General features: G+C 39.1%; 1 protein-coding gene across 1 annotated transcript; it reads left to right on the plus strand.

Annotated features, from left to right (window-relative positions):
• The first annotated feature begins 511 nt into the window (after window positions 1-511).
• On the plus strand, window positions 512-7,509 carry LOC141800075 (PHD and RING finger domain-containing protein 1-like). Its single transcript, XM_074682538.1, has 8 exons — window positions 512-1,038; window positions 1,331-1,414; window positions 1,494-1,624; window positions 1,705-1,796; window positions 2,038-2,273; window positions 5,086-5,170; window positions 7,254-7,306; window positions 7,408-7,509. Exons 1-8 carry the CDS (start codon window positions 886-888, stop codon window positions 7,507-7,509), a joined length of 936 nt encoding a protein of 311 aa, XP_074538639.1. The 5' UTR covers window positions 512-885.
• The last annotated feature ends 7,317 nt before the right edge of the window (window positions 7,510-14,826 follow it).

Genomic DNA, 14,826 nt, shown 5'->3' on the forward strand with positions numbered 1-14,826 from the left:
GTCATATAATAGACTGTATAGTTATATGAATAAAAGAAGAAGCCCAGCAATAAAATAAATTTTATAGGTTTAAATAAAAGCATATAAATTTAATAAAAGTTACAATGATATAAAATAAGAGTATGATCATTATTATAAGTAAATCAAATAAAAAAAAAGAATAAAAAAACATTGACGTATTGTTTGAAGCAATTAACCATGCTGATTTTTTTTTTTCTGACCGATGAAGAATATTTTCTTTGTAAGATCCCAAGTATATCGGATAGCCACAAACCGGAAGTTGGTTATATTGCCTGGTATTGGTCATGGACTGTATAGTAATATCAATAAAAAAAGAAGCCCAGCAATAAAATGAATCTATAGGCTCAAAATAAAAACATATAAATCAAATAAAGGTTACAATGAGATAACATGACAATATGATCATTTTTTTCTGTGAACAAAGACGTATCACGTCAGAATTGTGAGACATCGCTTTTATTCTGAAGGAATTAAGCGGAAGTCGTTCGCGTAGCGCTAAAATTGAATTAGCAGCTATCGTCTTTTGACGTTACTCAAACGTTTCTCCTCATTTGAAAGTTATAGCTCCATTTATGATAAATTCTTCAGTGACAGCTGACTTAAAACAAAGAAACGACATAACGTTGTGAATAAATTGACATAAATTTTGGTTTTATTCGGGAAATTGTTCACGGAACTGTTAAACACTGATAAAGCTAGTTCGCAATGTAGCTCTCAATGCTAACACCTGCGCTAAAAGTTATTGCTCAGAGAAGTCACACTCGCTTCCTGTTGGGATAATAGAAGCTAAAACACAAATTATTTCTGCGTTTTGTCACTAAAGTCCCTTGAACATCTGTTCTGGACGTGTTGAATGGCATTTTAATGATGAACAAATCATGTGAGGATGATGCAGATCTTATATCTAAGTCAGATAAATGTTATATCTGCCTGAGCCCATTTGAAAAACAGGAAGTGGGCTCTTTGGAGAGCTGTAAACACGTCTTCTGTCTTCAGTGTATTCTGCAATGGTCCCAGGTAAACACATCTCACCTTCACTATTCCCACCTCAGCAGCTTGTGATCTATAATCAGTATCAGACTAATACCTCAGAAGTTTTTAATTCACCTATCAGCTTATTATTGTTCTTAAAAAATCAAAAAGTATCATTTTTAAATCTCACAATTGCTTAAACAAAATCAGATGTAACATTTAGCAACTGAAAACTGTGAAGAAAATGATCCATTATTTTAATTTGAAAAAGAAAATGATCACATTATTTCATAACAAATGATATTTCAACTTGTTTTTTCTCCTTTCTGTAATCCAGACAGCCAACACCTGCCCTGTGGATCGGGTCAGCTTTGCATTCATCCTCCAGAGACGGTGTCCTGGAGGGGTCATTCAAAAGAAGGTGATCTTTTTTTATTCATTTACAATGTTTATTTCCCAATTAGTTTGAACATTTTTGTTGTTGAATTGTTTGTGTGTAGATCGAAGTGAAGGCACGAAGAATAGATGATGATGAAGAAGAGGACGAGGGGAGCAATGTTGTTATTTGCAAGAGATGTGGACGAAGTGACCGGAGGCACAGACTTCTTGTGTGCACAGAGTGTGATTCAGGGTAATTATCAGTGCACTTTTTAATTCACATTTCCACTGAAATCCTTTAAAATAAAACTCTTGTTGTGCTTTTTACTGTAGGTACCACATGAACTGCTTAACACCACCTTTAACTACAGTCCCTGAAGGCAACTGGACATGCCTAGAGTGTGCAGTCAGTTTGCAACATACCGGTAAGGCGCTTTCATTTTTTATTTTCAGGCTGCAAAACTGAAATAAGAGAGGTGATAAAGCTAGCAAATTGCAAAATAATGTGACCCAGGTGTGATAGTGTCTGTATAGAAGCAATTCAGTGAGTTTGTTATGTAATCTTTTTTATTATTTCATTAATTTATAATACTTTAGTCTGTATCAGTTTTGCACAGAGGTAGAGATACAGATTATGTTGTTACTTGTGAAACTGTCTCTGCTCAGACGGCTCCATGGTGGAGGAGGAGATCAGCGATGGAGAACTAACAGACCTCCTGACTGAAGCAGACGAAACTCCGTCAACCAGCAGTCGTCTCAGACCCTCCACCGTGAATCGTCCTCAAAGCTCCACCGAACGAAGACACAGCCAGAGGGTCCAGAGCAGAGCCAGAGTCGATCCGAATCCTCCTCCTACAAACTGCTGGGTCAGTGCAGGAGAAACCAGAGAGTTCCCTCTTTTGGTAGTTTAATACTGATGTTCAATTTTCATATCTATAAATTAAATTTATTAAGATCATTACATCATGTAGGAGCCAGTTTTATAGATCACATGTCATCAAAGTATTTTAATATTTCACATTATTTATTACAAACCTAGATCTGTTATTTTCCTGTCATTTGTCATCAACATGTCATATTTTCAAATCACCTTTCATAGAAATCAAATGCAGTTCAGAGTGAATGACAAAAGTAATATAATTAAAGATAAATAAAAGATTTTAAAGAAGAAACCAATGAACACTGAGTAATGCAAGGCAAGTTTGTTACTGCAGCAATTCAAAGTACTTTGCAGAGACATAAGTACACATTGAAAGGTTATTAAATAAAAATATATTGAAAGAAAACAATTAATGAAAAATAAAACAATCATTTCAATAAAATACAAGAGCAAAATAATAATAAAAAAAATTAAGATAAAAGCATAAAAGTTGCAGTGAAATTTCTTTTACTATTATTTTTATTGTCTTTTTTATTTTATTTATTTATTCATTTATTATTAAAACAGTTTCAAAGTTGAAAAGAAGTTTAAGCTTCAATAAGATCAGGATAGTTTCAAAATTAACAAAAAGGGTTAAGATAATTGCATTAAAAAATGAATAAAGGCTTTGATAAAGGGAGAAATTAAAAAAATAAGTAAATTAACATTAAAACGCAAAAACATTCCACTTATAAAAGGAACATGTCATTTGTCGTCATTTATCTGTCAGGAGGTGCTCGTTTGTTAATCTTTGTAAAAAGCAGAAAGTCGACAGCACTTCCTGTTGTGCCAAAGTAATAATTCCAAATCTGTATTTGCTCCTAAAGCAACAAATTGATCTTTTCTACTTCAACCAGTTTCTCTAAAAAGCTTTTTGTGTTTCACCTCTTGAAACAGCAGCACACAGGTTTGCTTTGTGTCTAACAGAGAACCCACAGCCACACCTCTAAAGATCCAAAACTAAAATGTCCTCTTCATAGTTTGTGACTTTTCTTCATAGAAACATTTTTCTTTTTTTTTCACATATTTTTTAGGGCTGGGCAACGATTAAAACTTTTAATTGTAATTAATCGCATGATTTCCCTGATTAATCATAATTAATCGCATTGTGAAAGTGCCATAACGTCTGTCATGCAAACACTAAATCAGTACTTGTTATACAGTAATAGTTAAATCACATATTTAGTGCAAATCAAATTTACAAAATGTAAATACAAAATTAAAGCTTATTGCCACTGTCAGGGCATTAAAGTGATACTCCGGGATGGAACAAGTTGGGTCCTATCACAAGGTTTAGGGCAGAAATTACCCCTACAGCAGTGTTTTTGTGCAGCAGAAGCCCAGAGCGCTCGCACCAAACACCCCCTCCCTGCTCCTCTGCCGGTTTCCTCTGCACTCAGACAGGGCCATATTTTACTTGACCAAAAACACAAATAAACGGACTCCCACCAAAAAATCTAATATCGGTCTGCATTCACGCTTTATTTAGAGAATTTTCAGCGCGTTACTTTCACACAAAAACACCGCTAAATAAGGCTCTAGTTCTCATCGTGTCTCTTCGTCCTGGCAGACTACCTGCGTTTGTTTATATCTGGCACGCTGTGCGCGCGGACTGATACACTAAGCGGCGAGCGCCTTTAAGTTCCGTGGCGTTGCCCCTCTTCTCCATGCTTGTTTTGGTTACTCATAGTGTTTTTCCGCCAATTTCACTTCCGGTTCCACCGCGGTCAGCAACAGACATTTACAAAATAAAAGCATGTGAGCAACATGCACTAATGTGCGATAAAATATTCAACGGCGTTAATAGATTGACGGGTTAACGCGAAAATAACGCGTGAACTTGCCCAGCACTAATTTTTTTATTAAGGCAGGTTTGTATTCTAAACAACCTTCCTAGTCAACAAACAGACCTCTAAGTTAAAAACAAACAGCAAATGAAAGAGTGGAAAGCTAAGAGAAAAATAAATAAATAAAAGATAAAATAAAAATAAAACAAAATAGGACGATAATTCTGATTAGACTGAAAAGATTTCAGATTTTAAAGTGTGTAGGGTTTCTAAGCTGTGCGTGTTAGTTACTGTTTTGGAAAACATAAAAAAAGTTGTGGGTGACATTTCTTGTTGTGGAATTTGGGTCACTGAAGAATCCCCCAGCAGAAAACAGACACTCTGGTTTGATTCAGCTCACAGATCGAGTACCAGATAAACCAATCACTGGAAGACCTCGCTGTGGTGTGTGTCCCACTCTGAGCGCTGCTGCTGTGACTGCTGCTGTGACTGCTGCTATGACTGCTGCAGCTCTGGTGTTTGTGGTTACAGTCTTAGCTCCATCAGCGTGAGGTTTCTGCTGCTTCTCCTCGTCGGTTTTATGTGACTTTCTCTAATTCACCTGCTGCCCCCAGAGCCTGGCAACCTTAGTTTCCTGCTCTCATTTCCTCTGCACGGCGTGTATCATCTTCTCCTCTGTAGAGCTTTTTCTCAGAGTACCAGCTCTGGTGACCCGTCCTCTTTACCTGAGCAGGCTTCAGTAAACGCAGCTAATGGAGAATCAGGCTTTGTGTTTTCACTCGAGGACATCTGTGATCAGCTCTGTCTCGATGAGCTGCTGTTGAATAAACACTTGTCTGTCTCTGAAGCGCTCTGTGGATCCTTTTCCAGCTGAGTCTCAGAGCTGCCTTACAGAGAGGTGAGACTGAGCGTGTGCAGAGCAGCCAGATGTCGTCAACTAAAAACATCTGTATCTGTAGATAATATGAGCTCACATGTTCGTCTTAAAACCTCTTCTTTTTCTCTCAGCGTGTTCCTAAATATCTGTTACGGCCGTCGAGACCTGAAGACGCGGCTCCGCTTCCTCACGGTGACCCCAGCAGCTTTTCAGCCAGTGAGTAACCAGCTGATTATTCACTTCTTCACAGCTTTGACTCTTTATATTCATAGTTATTAAAGTAATCTCCTGTTTTCTTCACAGAGATAAAGAAAAGTAAAAAGAGGAAGCGTGCAGCCTGAGCGTCTGACACCAGCAGAGGACAGATATTGAAGCACTGAACTCTTTTGACCACATGGTGGCAGCATTGTGTCAGTAGTTGTGTGTTCCAGCTGAAAACATGGGGCAGAAACTCTGCTGATTGAATGTTTTTAGGCGTGTTTTGGTGATAAGAAGAGAAAAAGGAGGAAAGATTTTTAATGTCTTTTTTGTACCCTCATTAAATCCCATTTAAAAACAAAACAAAGAATGTGAATAATTATCATCAATCATTAACGCTGCGTGACATCCTCTTCCTTTCTCTTTAAGAACCCTTAGCTTAAAGCTCAGAGTTTCCTCTTTAAGACCTCAGACCTCAAAAAGGTCCCACCTCATTTTATCTCTTAATGTTAAACTGACAATAGTCAAACGTCCTTGTGCCATCATTACAGACTGGCGACATCAAATCTCAACATGTTTTTGCATTCAGCCACAAAAAAAGGTTTCTGATGGAAAACTTGACAAATGGAGGATTATTTTCATCGTAAATTAAAGTAGCATCTTTTCCTTCAAGGCTACCATTGTTTCACCAAGGAAAGGGTGAATAATGGAGCATTTTAATCCAGATTTGACCGCTCTTTAATGCTGATTTTTCTCAGTTTTACCATAGACTGTATATAGAGTGGACAGCGTGGCTCCGCCATTTACCATTGTACGGTTTTGAAGCCAAAATTCCCCCGTCACAGGCGCAGCCGTTGAAGCAGTTGTGCAGCCAGAGTCTGCGCAGGGATTCTGGGAGAGTGAGTGGAGCCGAGTGACAAAAGTAATGATTTTTTTTTTTCTTTTGAGAGTCTAATCTCTTCTTGTCTCTTCCTCCTGACATATTTTACAATACCTGAAAAAAATACACAAGAACAGCAGCTGTCAATCATCATTAAACATGACGTAAATCCTCGTTTTTAACCTCTCATAACTAATGAAAACAAAAACTTTTCAGAAAAAAGAGGACCTGAATACAAGACAGCTGAATGATATCTTCAAATCACCACAACAATCAGATGTGAGAAACATTTCTATGAGGTGTATTAATTTTTTAAAGTTTGACCACAGCCCATCTGGAATGACTGGGGAGATGGATTTTTGACCTATACTGCAGCCAGCCACCAGGGGGAGCATTTTTTGTGGCGTCTTTTTTTTTTTTACAGTCTATGGATTTTACACATTGTACCTTTAACAGTTTACAAATTTGATTTTTAAAGACTGCAGTTCAAACTAAGTACTCCCCCCCCCCCCCCCCCCCCTTCAAATTAATTTTTTTACAACCACAGTTAAAAATGAAAGAAAGATGTTCACAGAACTTAAAGAAAAAAAAAATAGTTGAAAAAACTAAAAAGCCCTGTTTGGTTCTTGATCAAGTTTCTACTTACAGTGAAATAAATTACTGAGAACACAACAGTACGGACATTATTTTTTAAAGAAATTTCCATTTACAAAAAAATTTGCAGTTTTCCCAGACAGATAGAACAAATTGACCTAAGACCATGTTCTTCACTAGGGGGCAATGTGGGGGAAATATGTCAGGAGCTTTTTCTGGCAGGATCAGGATTTTATTTTTAAGATTATTTCAAACATCTTTAACCCCAAATTTTTCTGATCCTGCTTTCTAAACCATTTTTAGCACCAGTTTCACCTTGTGTGCACCATTTTACAACTTTAATCTCTTCTGTGTCCTTTGATGTGTTTTTTTTAACTCTCACATTTTCACATCCTGATTAAAACATTCATTTCAAGACGTCAGCTGTGACAGTTGCTGAGTTTCTGAAAAATGATGACAGTAAGGGAAAGGGAGTTTTGTGAGACATTAAATGAAATCTGGGGGCCTGGCATGATGTACTTGTTGCCTTTAAGGCTCCTGATCATTGGTGCCAATGAAGCCTGTTTGAATTTAAAGGGAGATGCTGCGTATCTTTTCTTTTAAACCTTGTAATATCCCTGATTACAGCCACTCTGGTGCAGCTCCATCAGAGGCGGGTGGACTGCGGCCAGAAGAAGTGTGTGAGTCAACTGTGGTGTCTGAGCATCAAAGACTCAGACTTCAATGGGGAGTTAGCTCGTCTGAAGGATTTTCTTCATCCCGCCTTTTTTTTTTTTTCCAGCCGCGCTCAGCCTCATCTCCTAGCAACACCAGCCTCATTCACTCCTCAGGATCTCGTCCAGCCGTACCCGAGAGGATGCCGCCTCATTCAGACGCTCTCTGATCAGTTGTTTCTGCTCTGCTCATATTAAATGCATCCTTTGAAGTCCAAAAAGAGGAATTAACGCAGCAACACACATCCCAAAATTCTGAGTTTGTGAGAGATGCAGGAAAAAAAAGAGCCGAGCATGAGATCAGAAATCCTTAAACGATGATCACTCTGCTTTGATCCCTGACAGCTCTGTACAGTCATGTTGTTAAAGCTCATATTAGTGCTATTGTGTGTGTGTGTGTGTGTGTGTGCATTGTGATTCAGTGGGCGGGCTCTTTCCCAGCCTGCAGCTCATCTTGCCCTACTTTCCCCCAAAAAACAACGTGCTCCGAAAAACAAACGTTCACCTTCGTTGGGCAGACGTGTTTGCAGAGGAGAACTGTTGAAACGAACAAAGCGTCCGCGCAGAGACGCTGCGCTGTGTGTAAAACCAAGCGAACACAGGAAAGCACTCACAGGCTCCTGTTTGTTTTTTTGCCCTTACTCAGGCAATTATCTGAGGATCACTGGAGAGGAGTTACACTTGCATTGTTAATAATCCCCACAGTCTCCACTCTTCTTCTCTTTGTTCACAGCTCGGCGGCTTTAAACCCAGGCACACTGGCTCCTTTTCAAAGGTGTAGAGTTTGTTCAGATCTTATAAAACCTGAGGAGTCATCACCTTGTGTCAAAGACTGAGGGACAAATGAGATGATAGTGAGCCTGAGTGCACGGGGCGCACTAAGACTGCAAGAGCCAACCAGCAGGGGGCACCAGTTTATTTTGTTTAGAAGTGGAGTTGAGTGATGCAGGGCCGGAGCCAGAATTTCAATTTGGGGTGGGCCAAACCAATTTGGGGGTGGGCCTTAAATGACAAAACATAATTTGTCAATTAGACAAAATGTATACTTTCATATGTCCTCAAAAACAACAAGTTTTTCATCATGTAAGACTTTTCCTTACCTCCAAGACAGCTAAAGTCTGTATTCACTGATTTGAGATTTTCACACATGAGTTATTGTTTCTCAGTTTGGACATGTGCAACGGTACCAGTGGTGATTGCTCTAAGACTAAGCTCAGCTTCCCCTAAAATGTCCCCAAAAAAGTGTTGATATGTTCTGCTGTGTGAACATTTCATTGATAAAATCTGAGCTAGAATTCCTTCATCTTTAGTTCAGAATCAGCTCCTATCACAGGTAACTGGCTCCACCTCCTTCTCATTCATCCCCGCAACGTCTCAGCGCTTTAACACAGCCGGACGCTGAGCGTCTTCTGACTTCAGCGGGGAAGCGTAGAGTGGGTTGTTCCACTGTGGAAAGTGGACGGTCATTGGATAAACGCTGGGCTTTGCCCCATCGGACGCTCAGCGTCTCTGGGGGTCTATGAGGCAGTGGGCTGGCCTGGACGCTGGGCTTCTGCATGATGATTGGATGATCTGTCTGAGGCTGAATCCCTTTTTGTTTGTCAGTGAAATGAGTGAGTCAGCGATCTTGAAGTGTAACCCTCCACCGGAGCATCTTGATTCGGAGGCTTTATCGATCCCCAGTGAGTTTACCTTTCTGAAAAACGACGAGTGTTTAGTTTAAAGATTCTCTCTCTTTTCACCAATAAGCAGCTACAGCTACAGCTGTGGAGCTTCTTCTCCGATCACTCACACTTACAGCCTGTCGTAGTCTCACGTAGCAGCTCCAGCTGCTAACAAGCTGGCACTGAGAAATTACGTTTAAATAAATGAACAAATTTATGATGTAGGCCGGGAAAAAATGAGCTTCCCCTCCTTGACTGACCAGCAGCTGCCACTGAACAGTATGTACTGTAAAACCCATCAAGTCTCTTTTCAAGAAGGCAGTGGAAACCTTTTCATTTTCATTTTCATTGTTTTTTTTTTTTTTTTCCAAAATTCTTTTTTTTTTTTTTTTAAAAGACATAACATTAAACACATATTCATAACACAACACCCTTTCACAGAAAAATTACAAAAGCATAGCAGCCTTCAACACCATTGAACTGCAACACACAATCAAATATTGTGATTGTACCTCAATCTTTGATATATAACATAAAAGACTCCCAGACACTCTCAAAAATGTTTTCTCTGCCCTTCAGTACATAAGAAATCCATCAGCGTTTTTTTATTTTCATTATTTTAATGGGTTTTTTTTTTAAAGTTTAATATTCTTAACAACTACCAAATTTTTGTTGATGTTTCTCTCACTTTTAAAACTTTAAACAGTTATGCCCAGCCATGTGACTTCATCCATCTCTAACCAGAGGAGACCGAGAAGTACCTAGGCATAGATACATATTTGTCAGAAACTGTGACGACTATTCACTCTTAAAAGAGAAATCCTTAAACATTGGTTGGAAAAAATAAAAATGTTGATATTTTCTGCCTGTTTTGTTTTGTAATTGTCTGTTGTACGATTTGTAGCTCTGGGGTTTTAAAGTCTTATGTCTGTGTTGTCCAGGTACCAGCCTCGGTACTAGGTCTGCTTTTATTTTGAAAGGACAGGACAGTGGATAGAGCTGGATGTCAGCACTGAAATCCAACCTGGGCTGCTTGCTCAAGGGCTGACTTCACAGAGGCAGGTGACACATCTGCTTTTTTGAATGGGTGTGTATGTGGTTTGTGGGACTTCTGCAGCTAGCCTCAAGTGGTCACTTAGGGAACTGCAGTTTTTAAAGCTTCTGCATCAGCTCCATAAGAACAGAGGTTAATGCTTTGGTCAGTTACTCACCTGTACAGAATGAGCACATATTTTAGCTTTTATTAGCGACAATGTTTGGGTCAGTCTTTCTCAAAGTTGGAGAAATTACGTCATAGAGTCGATCCGGTCTGTAGCAGTTCGTTATCAAGCTTCTGGTTTTCTGGTTTCTTTGATTTTCACCTTATCCATGTTATACAATGACTTCAGCTTTTTTTCTGGCTATAGCATCAAAATAAGTATAAAAAAACTTGCTAGCTGATTCATCAAACTCCTTCGTTCTTCTCTTCTGTGTTGATGTCTCCATCTCTCTTCCTGCCGACAACACCGTAACTCTTCATGACCCTCAGTTTTACCATCGGCTGAACTCTGCACACCTGGCACAGACGCTCTGCTTTTGGGCATCTAAATATTTGATGCTAGCCAAGCTGACGCAGTGGAGCAAGCTTCCTGAAAAGTACTTTCCTTTGTTTTTGTTCCAGCTGCTCCGGCTTTGACCCAACACTCACCCTCTTTATGGGATCCTGTCGCTGCCTCACTCACTCACTGACGGGAACATTGTGCTGCAGGGGATCAGGAGCCGGGCCAGATTATAAAACCAGTGACTCCTGAAGTCATTAGGCTCGCTGTTACATGATTAACACACAGCAGAGCTCAGATCTTGACTTTAAATTACTCAGTGCTCCATGTGGGGGGTTGATTTGTTTTATATTTACACAGCTTAAACACAGCTGTTACCTGCTGGCAGTGATAGCTTCGGTAGACTTCACAGATCTCCACAGAGTGTGAGGCATTAGTCTTGTGATAAAACTGAAATTAATGACAATAGACTCAGGAATTCATGTAAAGTAAGTCAGTGCAGAGAGGACATGCATGCATAATCCACAGCATCTCGCAGCATATGCACACGCCTCGTCGGCAGTGTCTTGTAAAGCATTGCACCTGCAGTCAGAAGGGATAACATTACAAGCCGTGCGCTCAGCAGCACAACTCGCTGCTCTCTTCAGCAGACCAAAGAGGGGGAGCAAAAGTAGGTCACCCTCCCAGAGACCCACACATCTCTCCCAGTGATTCCTCGCTGCTGCAGCGCTTGTGTCTGCCATGAGGAGGGCCTGCCGTGGCAGCAGAAATGGGAGTCGACAGCTCCCTTCCACTCAGCTTCGCCGCACAGAGCAGAGACGGTTTATTCATGCAGTTAGAGAAGCCACAGAAGAAACAGAAGCTCCAGGTCATGGATCAGGAACAGCCAGGACTGGAGGTGTCTGACTGAATACATGTAACTGATAATTGGTAACCAACTACATCAGCTCAAGATATCTCCAAATATCATCGACAACTGGCCACCATTCAGAAGAAAAGAAAAAGAAAAGAGTGAAAAATGAAGTCATCATTGAGTAAAGGCCACTTTAATATTTTGTGGGATTCTCAAAAGGACACAGATACCACTGTTCACAAAACTACATACGTGCAAGCTAGCATAGAACTAGGGACAGTAAACAAGCTAACTTGGCTTCCAAACCTAAAAGTGATGTAAAAGCTAACTCATAATGAAGCATCTTTTAAGCTAAATTCTTGTTGAGTTATTTAAAAACAATACCACTGGATAAGAAGAAGATGTAAAAAAGATAGAAAATTAGCCAACTAGCTATCCTAGAAAAATAACTTTTTTGCAATTGATTTAGATGGATGGATGGATGGATACAAGCTCAAATGCTAGCTACTAAGATGCATAGATAGATATCTTGTTCAATATAAATAAGACTAATTAGCTAACTTTCTAGCTCCTCGGATGGATCAAAAACTTCCATACCAGATAGATAGATAGATAGATAGATAGATAGATAGATAGATAGATAGATAGATAGATAGATAGATAGATAGATAGATAGATCGATAGATTGTTAGCAAACAAAGTAATAATCTAGCTATCTAGCCCTTAAGACAGTTAGATTAAAAATTAGCAAGCTTGCTAGCTACTTAGATGGATAGATGACTAGCTTACTTGCAATATATTTAGATGGATGGATATTAGCTTAAATGCTGGCTACGAGGATGGATAGATTATTAGCCAACTAGCTAGCTAATAAGATGCAGAGATAGATAGCTTGTTTACTAACTGGCGACAAATAAAACTAACTAGCTAACTTTCTAGCTCCTCAGATGTAGTAGCTGGCTTACTAGCCTACTAGCTCACTAGCTAGCTAGCTAGCTAGATAGATAGATAGATAGATAGATAGATAGATAGATCGATAGATCGATAGATAGATAGAGAAAACTGTAACTAGCTTATTAGCAAGCTAGCTAGATCATGTTATCAAATTCAATATAAGCTTTATTTGCATTAGATTTGTAAATTTGGAGGAAAATATGTCTCTGTGTATTATGCTATCTTACTGTGCAGTGTGTTTTCTTTCTTTCTTTCTTTCTTTCTTTCTTTCTTTCTTTCTTTCTTTCTTTCTTTCTTTCTTTCTTTCTTTTCTAATTTTGCTTGAGTCAAGTTTAGAAGTATTTTTGTTGTGCAGGTTTAGCTCAGGGGGAAAAAAGACATGTACAGCAGCTACAACCTTCATAGTATCAACCCAGAACCTTTACTGCCTGTCGTTCCTGACTTTCCCTTTCTTAATCCACTGTCTGATCTCTCAATAAATATGTAAAAAAAGATGAATATTTTTTAAAAGAATAAGGTAATTTCTTATATAAAGTGAAATTTCCTTTAGTAAAATAATTTTGACTGTGGAGCAGACCTTCAAAAAAATGATCTGAATCTTTGAGAAAAACAGACACGAAGCCAAAGCTGATGGCTGGCTGCACACCACTGTCACAGACGTGATGTTAAAGATGGAAAGTGATGACGACAAAGCTCTGCAGCCTCTCATCGCTCTCTGGAGTAAAGCCTTAAGGGAAGGACTGGGAGATTTTACCGTCCCTTACTTTAAAATCCAGCTTACTCCGCTGGTTCCTCTGAAAGTTGCCTACCCAAGCTTTTAAAGGGATCATCGAGTTATTACAATTCACGCTGAAGGGGAGCATGGATGCCTTCCTGTATGATATGACCAAGTGCTGCTTCTTCTTCTTCTTCTTCTTCTGCTGCTTTAAAATTCAGAGCTGTGCAGACTGTGTGCTCCAGAGTTTGCTCTGAAGTTTCTCCAGCAGTGTGCACTTTCAGATCAGCCAAACGCTGACTCAGCAGCTTCAGAGAGGAGCTGGAGGGGCTTTGATCTCAGATTAGGAAAAGAAGTGAGGATGAAGCTACGAGGAAGAGTGAGAGGAAAGCGAAGCAGTGGGGGAGTCAAAAAGCTGGAAGGATGTTTAACTTGAGCTCCTGCAGCAGTGGTGCACCTGATTTCATGACTTCCCCCTGAAACAGTTGATAAAGTGTGTTTGGTTCCTCTAAGATCAGTCCAGTCTGTGACTGATGGGGGAATTTGGTGCAGACGCCTCCTTTGGGAGTCGATGAGATCATCTCCATTCATGGCCTGAGCTGCAGCCTTTTTAGAGCTGGGATTTGAAGGAACAATGGCGCTCTATGAAAACCTGCAGTGAAATCCCAAGCAGGCGCTCTTTTCTCTGAGCTTTCCCATTTCCTGTGAATTAATAATAGCTCGGCTGGGGAAACGGATGCACTGCGTTTAACAGCTGAATGCTAAAGTAGACAACGCTGGGATGTGTTAAATGCATCAGAGTTTCTTCAAGTGTGTTTATGAATCGGGTAATTAGTTTCACAGTCGTAGTCCACAGCTTGTAATACAGGCTGATCTGACAGAAACACAACTCACTGTATCAGAGGTGTGAGGGAGATTAAGAGATGTAGGGAGATGACTAAAAGGAGCTTCTTAGTGCCAACAGCAGACACTTAGTCACCGTTCAAGTTAAGACACAGAGAGTTTAAACTTACCTTCCTCTTATTGGATTATTTTGTTTTTTTTTTGGAACTGAATAAACACAGATTTTGAGATTTAGCCTGATTATCATTTAGAAAGAAAAAAACAACAACTTATTCTTCTCCAGGGTTAATAAAGTTTTTTTAATTTTATTTATATTTTAACCTTCTTTCTCTTTAAAGTGATTGAACATGAGACTGTTAACCAGCATCAGGCTGTAATCATTCAAATGAGTTGGGCTGTGACGTCAGCACTCCGCTCGTTATCATGCAGAGGGCTGAGCATGTGATGCGTTCAGGTACAGTTGGGATTTTTCAATGTATGACTAGCTGTGTGCAAATTAACAGTAAGATACTTTCCTAAAAAAAAAAAAAAAAAAAATTAAAAAGAAAGAAAGAAAACAACAACAACAACAAAATATATAAACGATAAGCAGATTTTATGTAAACCATTATGAATGTCAACAATCTGATGCATTAGTAACCTATTCATTCCTAATTGCAGCTTACTTTGCTTAACTTTATGCCCTAAAACATCAAATTCACCAGTCTCCAATATTATAAAGCTATCAAAATAAACCATGTCTTTTCAATATGCTGCATGTAAGTGATTTACAATTGTTTGCAACAATTTTACAACTTGTTTTATCAAATTTGTGTATTAAGTTGAAGCATGTTTTCCAATGCAATAGATATTTTGCATACATAAAGTCTTCTTTAATGCTCTTTTTCTGTACTTCAGCATTAAAATGTTTGACTATTTTT

The sequence above is a fragment of the Halichoeres trimaculatus genome, unplaced genomic scaffold (assembly GCF_033239565.1).
Source record: "Halichoeres trimaculatus isolate MK-OKI-2021-1 unplaced genomic scaffold, fHalTri1.1 fHalTri1_scaffold_11, whole genome shotgun sequence".
NCBI lineage: Eukaryota > Metazoa > Chordata > Actinopteri > Labriformes > Labridae > Halichoeres > Halichoeres trimaculatus.

Bases quoted from the DNA above. Each gene is read 5' to 3' on its own strand.
- LOC141800075 (XM_074682538.1), top strand. From the start codon at position 886: ATGATGAACAAATCATGTGAGGATGATGCAGATCTTATATCTAAGTCA. The intron at 1,039-1,330 runs GTAAACACATCT...TCTGTAATCCAG, and splicing joins GTATTCTGCAATGGTCCCAG to ACAGCCAACACCTGCCCTGT. The intron at 2,274-5,085 runs GTAGTTTAATAC...TTTTTCTCTCAG, and splicing joins CCAGAGAGTTCCCTCTTTTG to CGTGTTCCTAAATATCTGTT.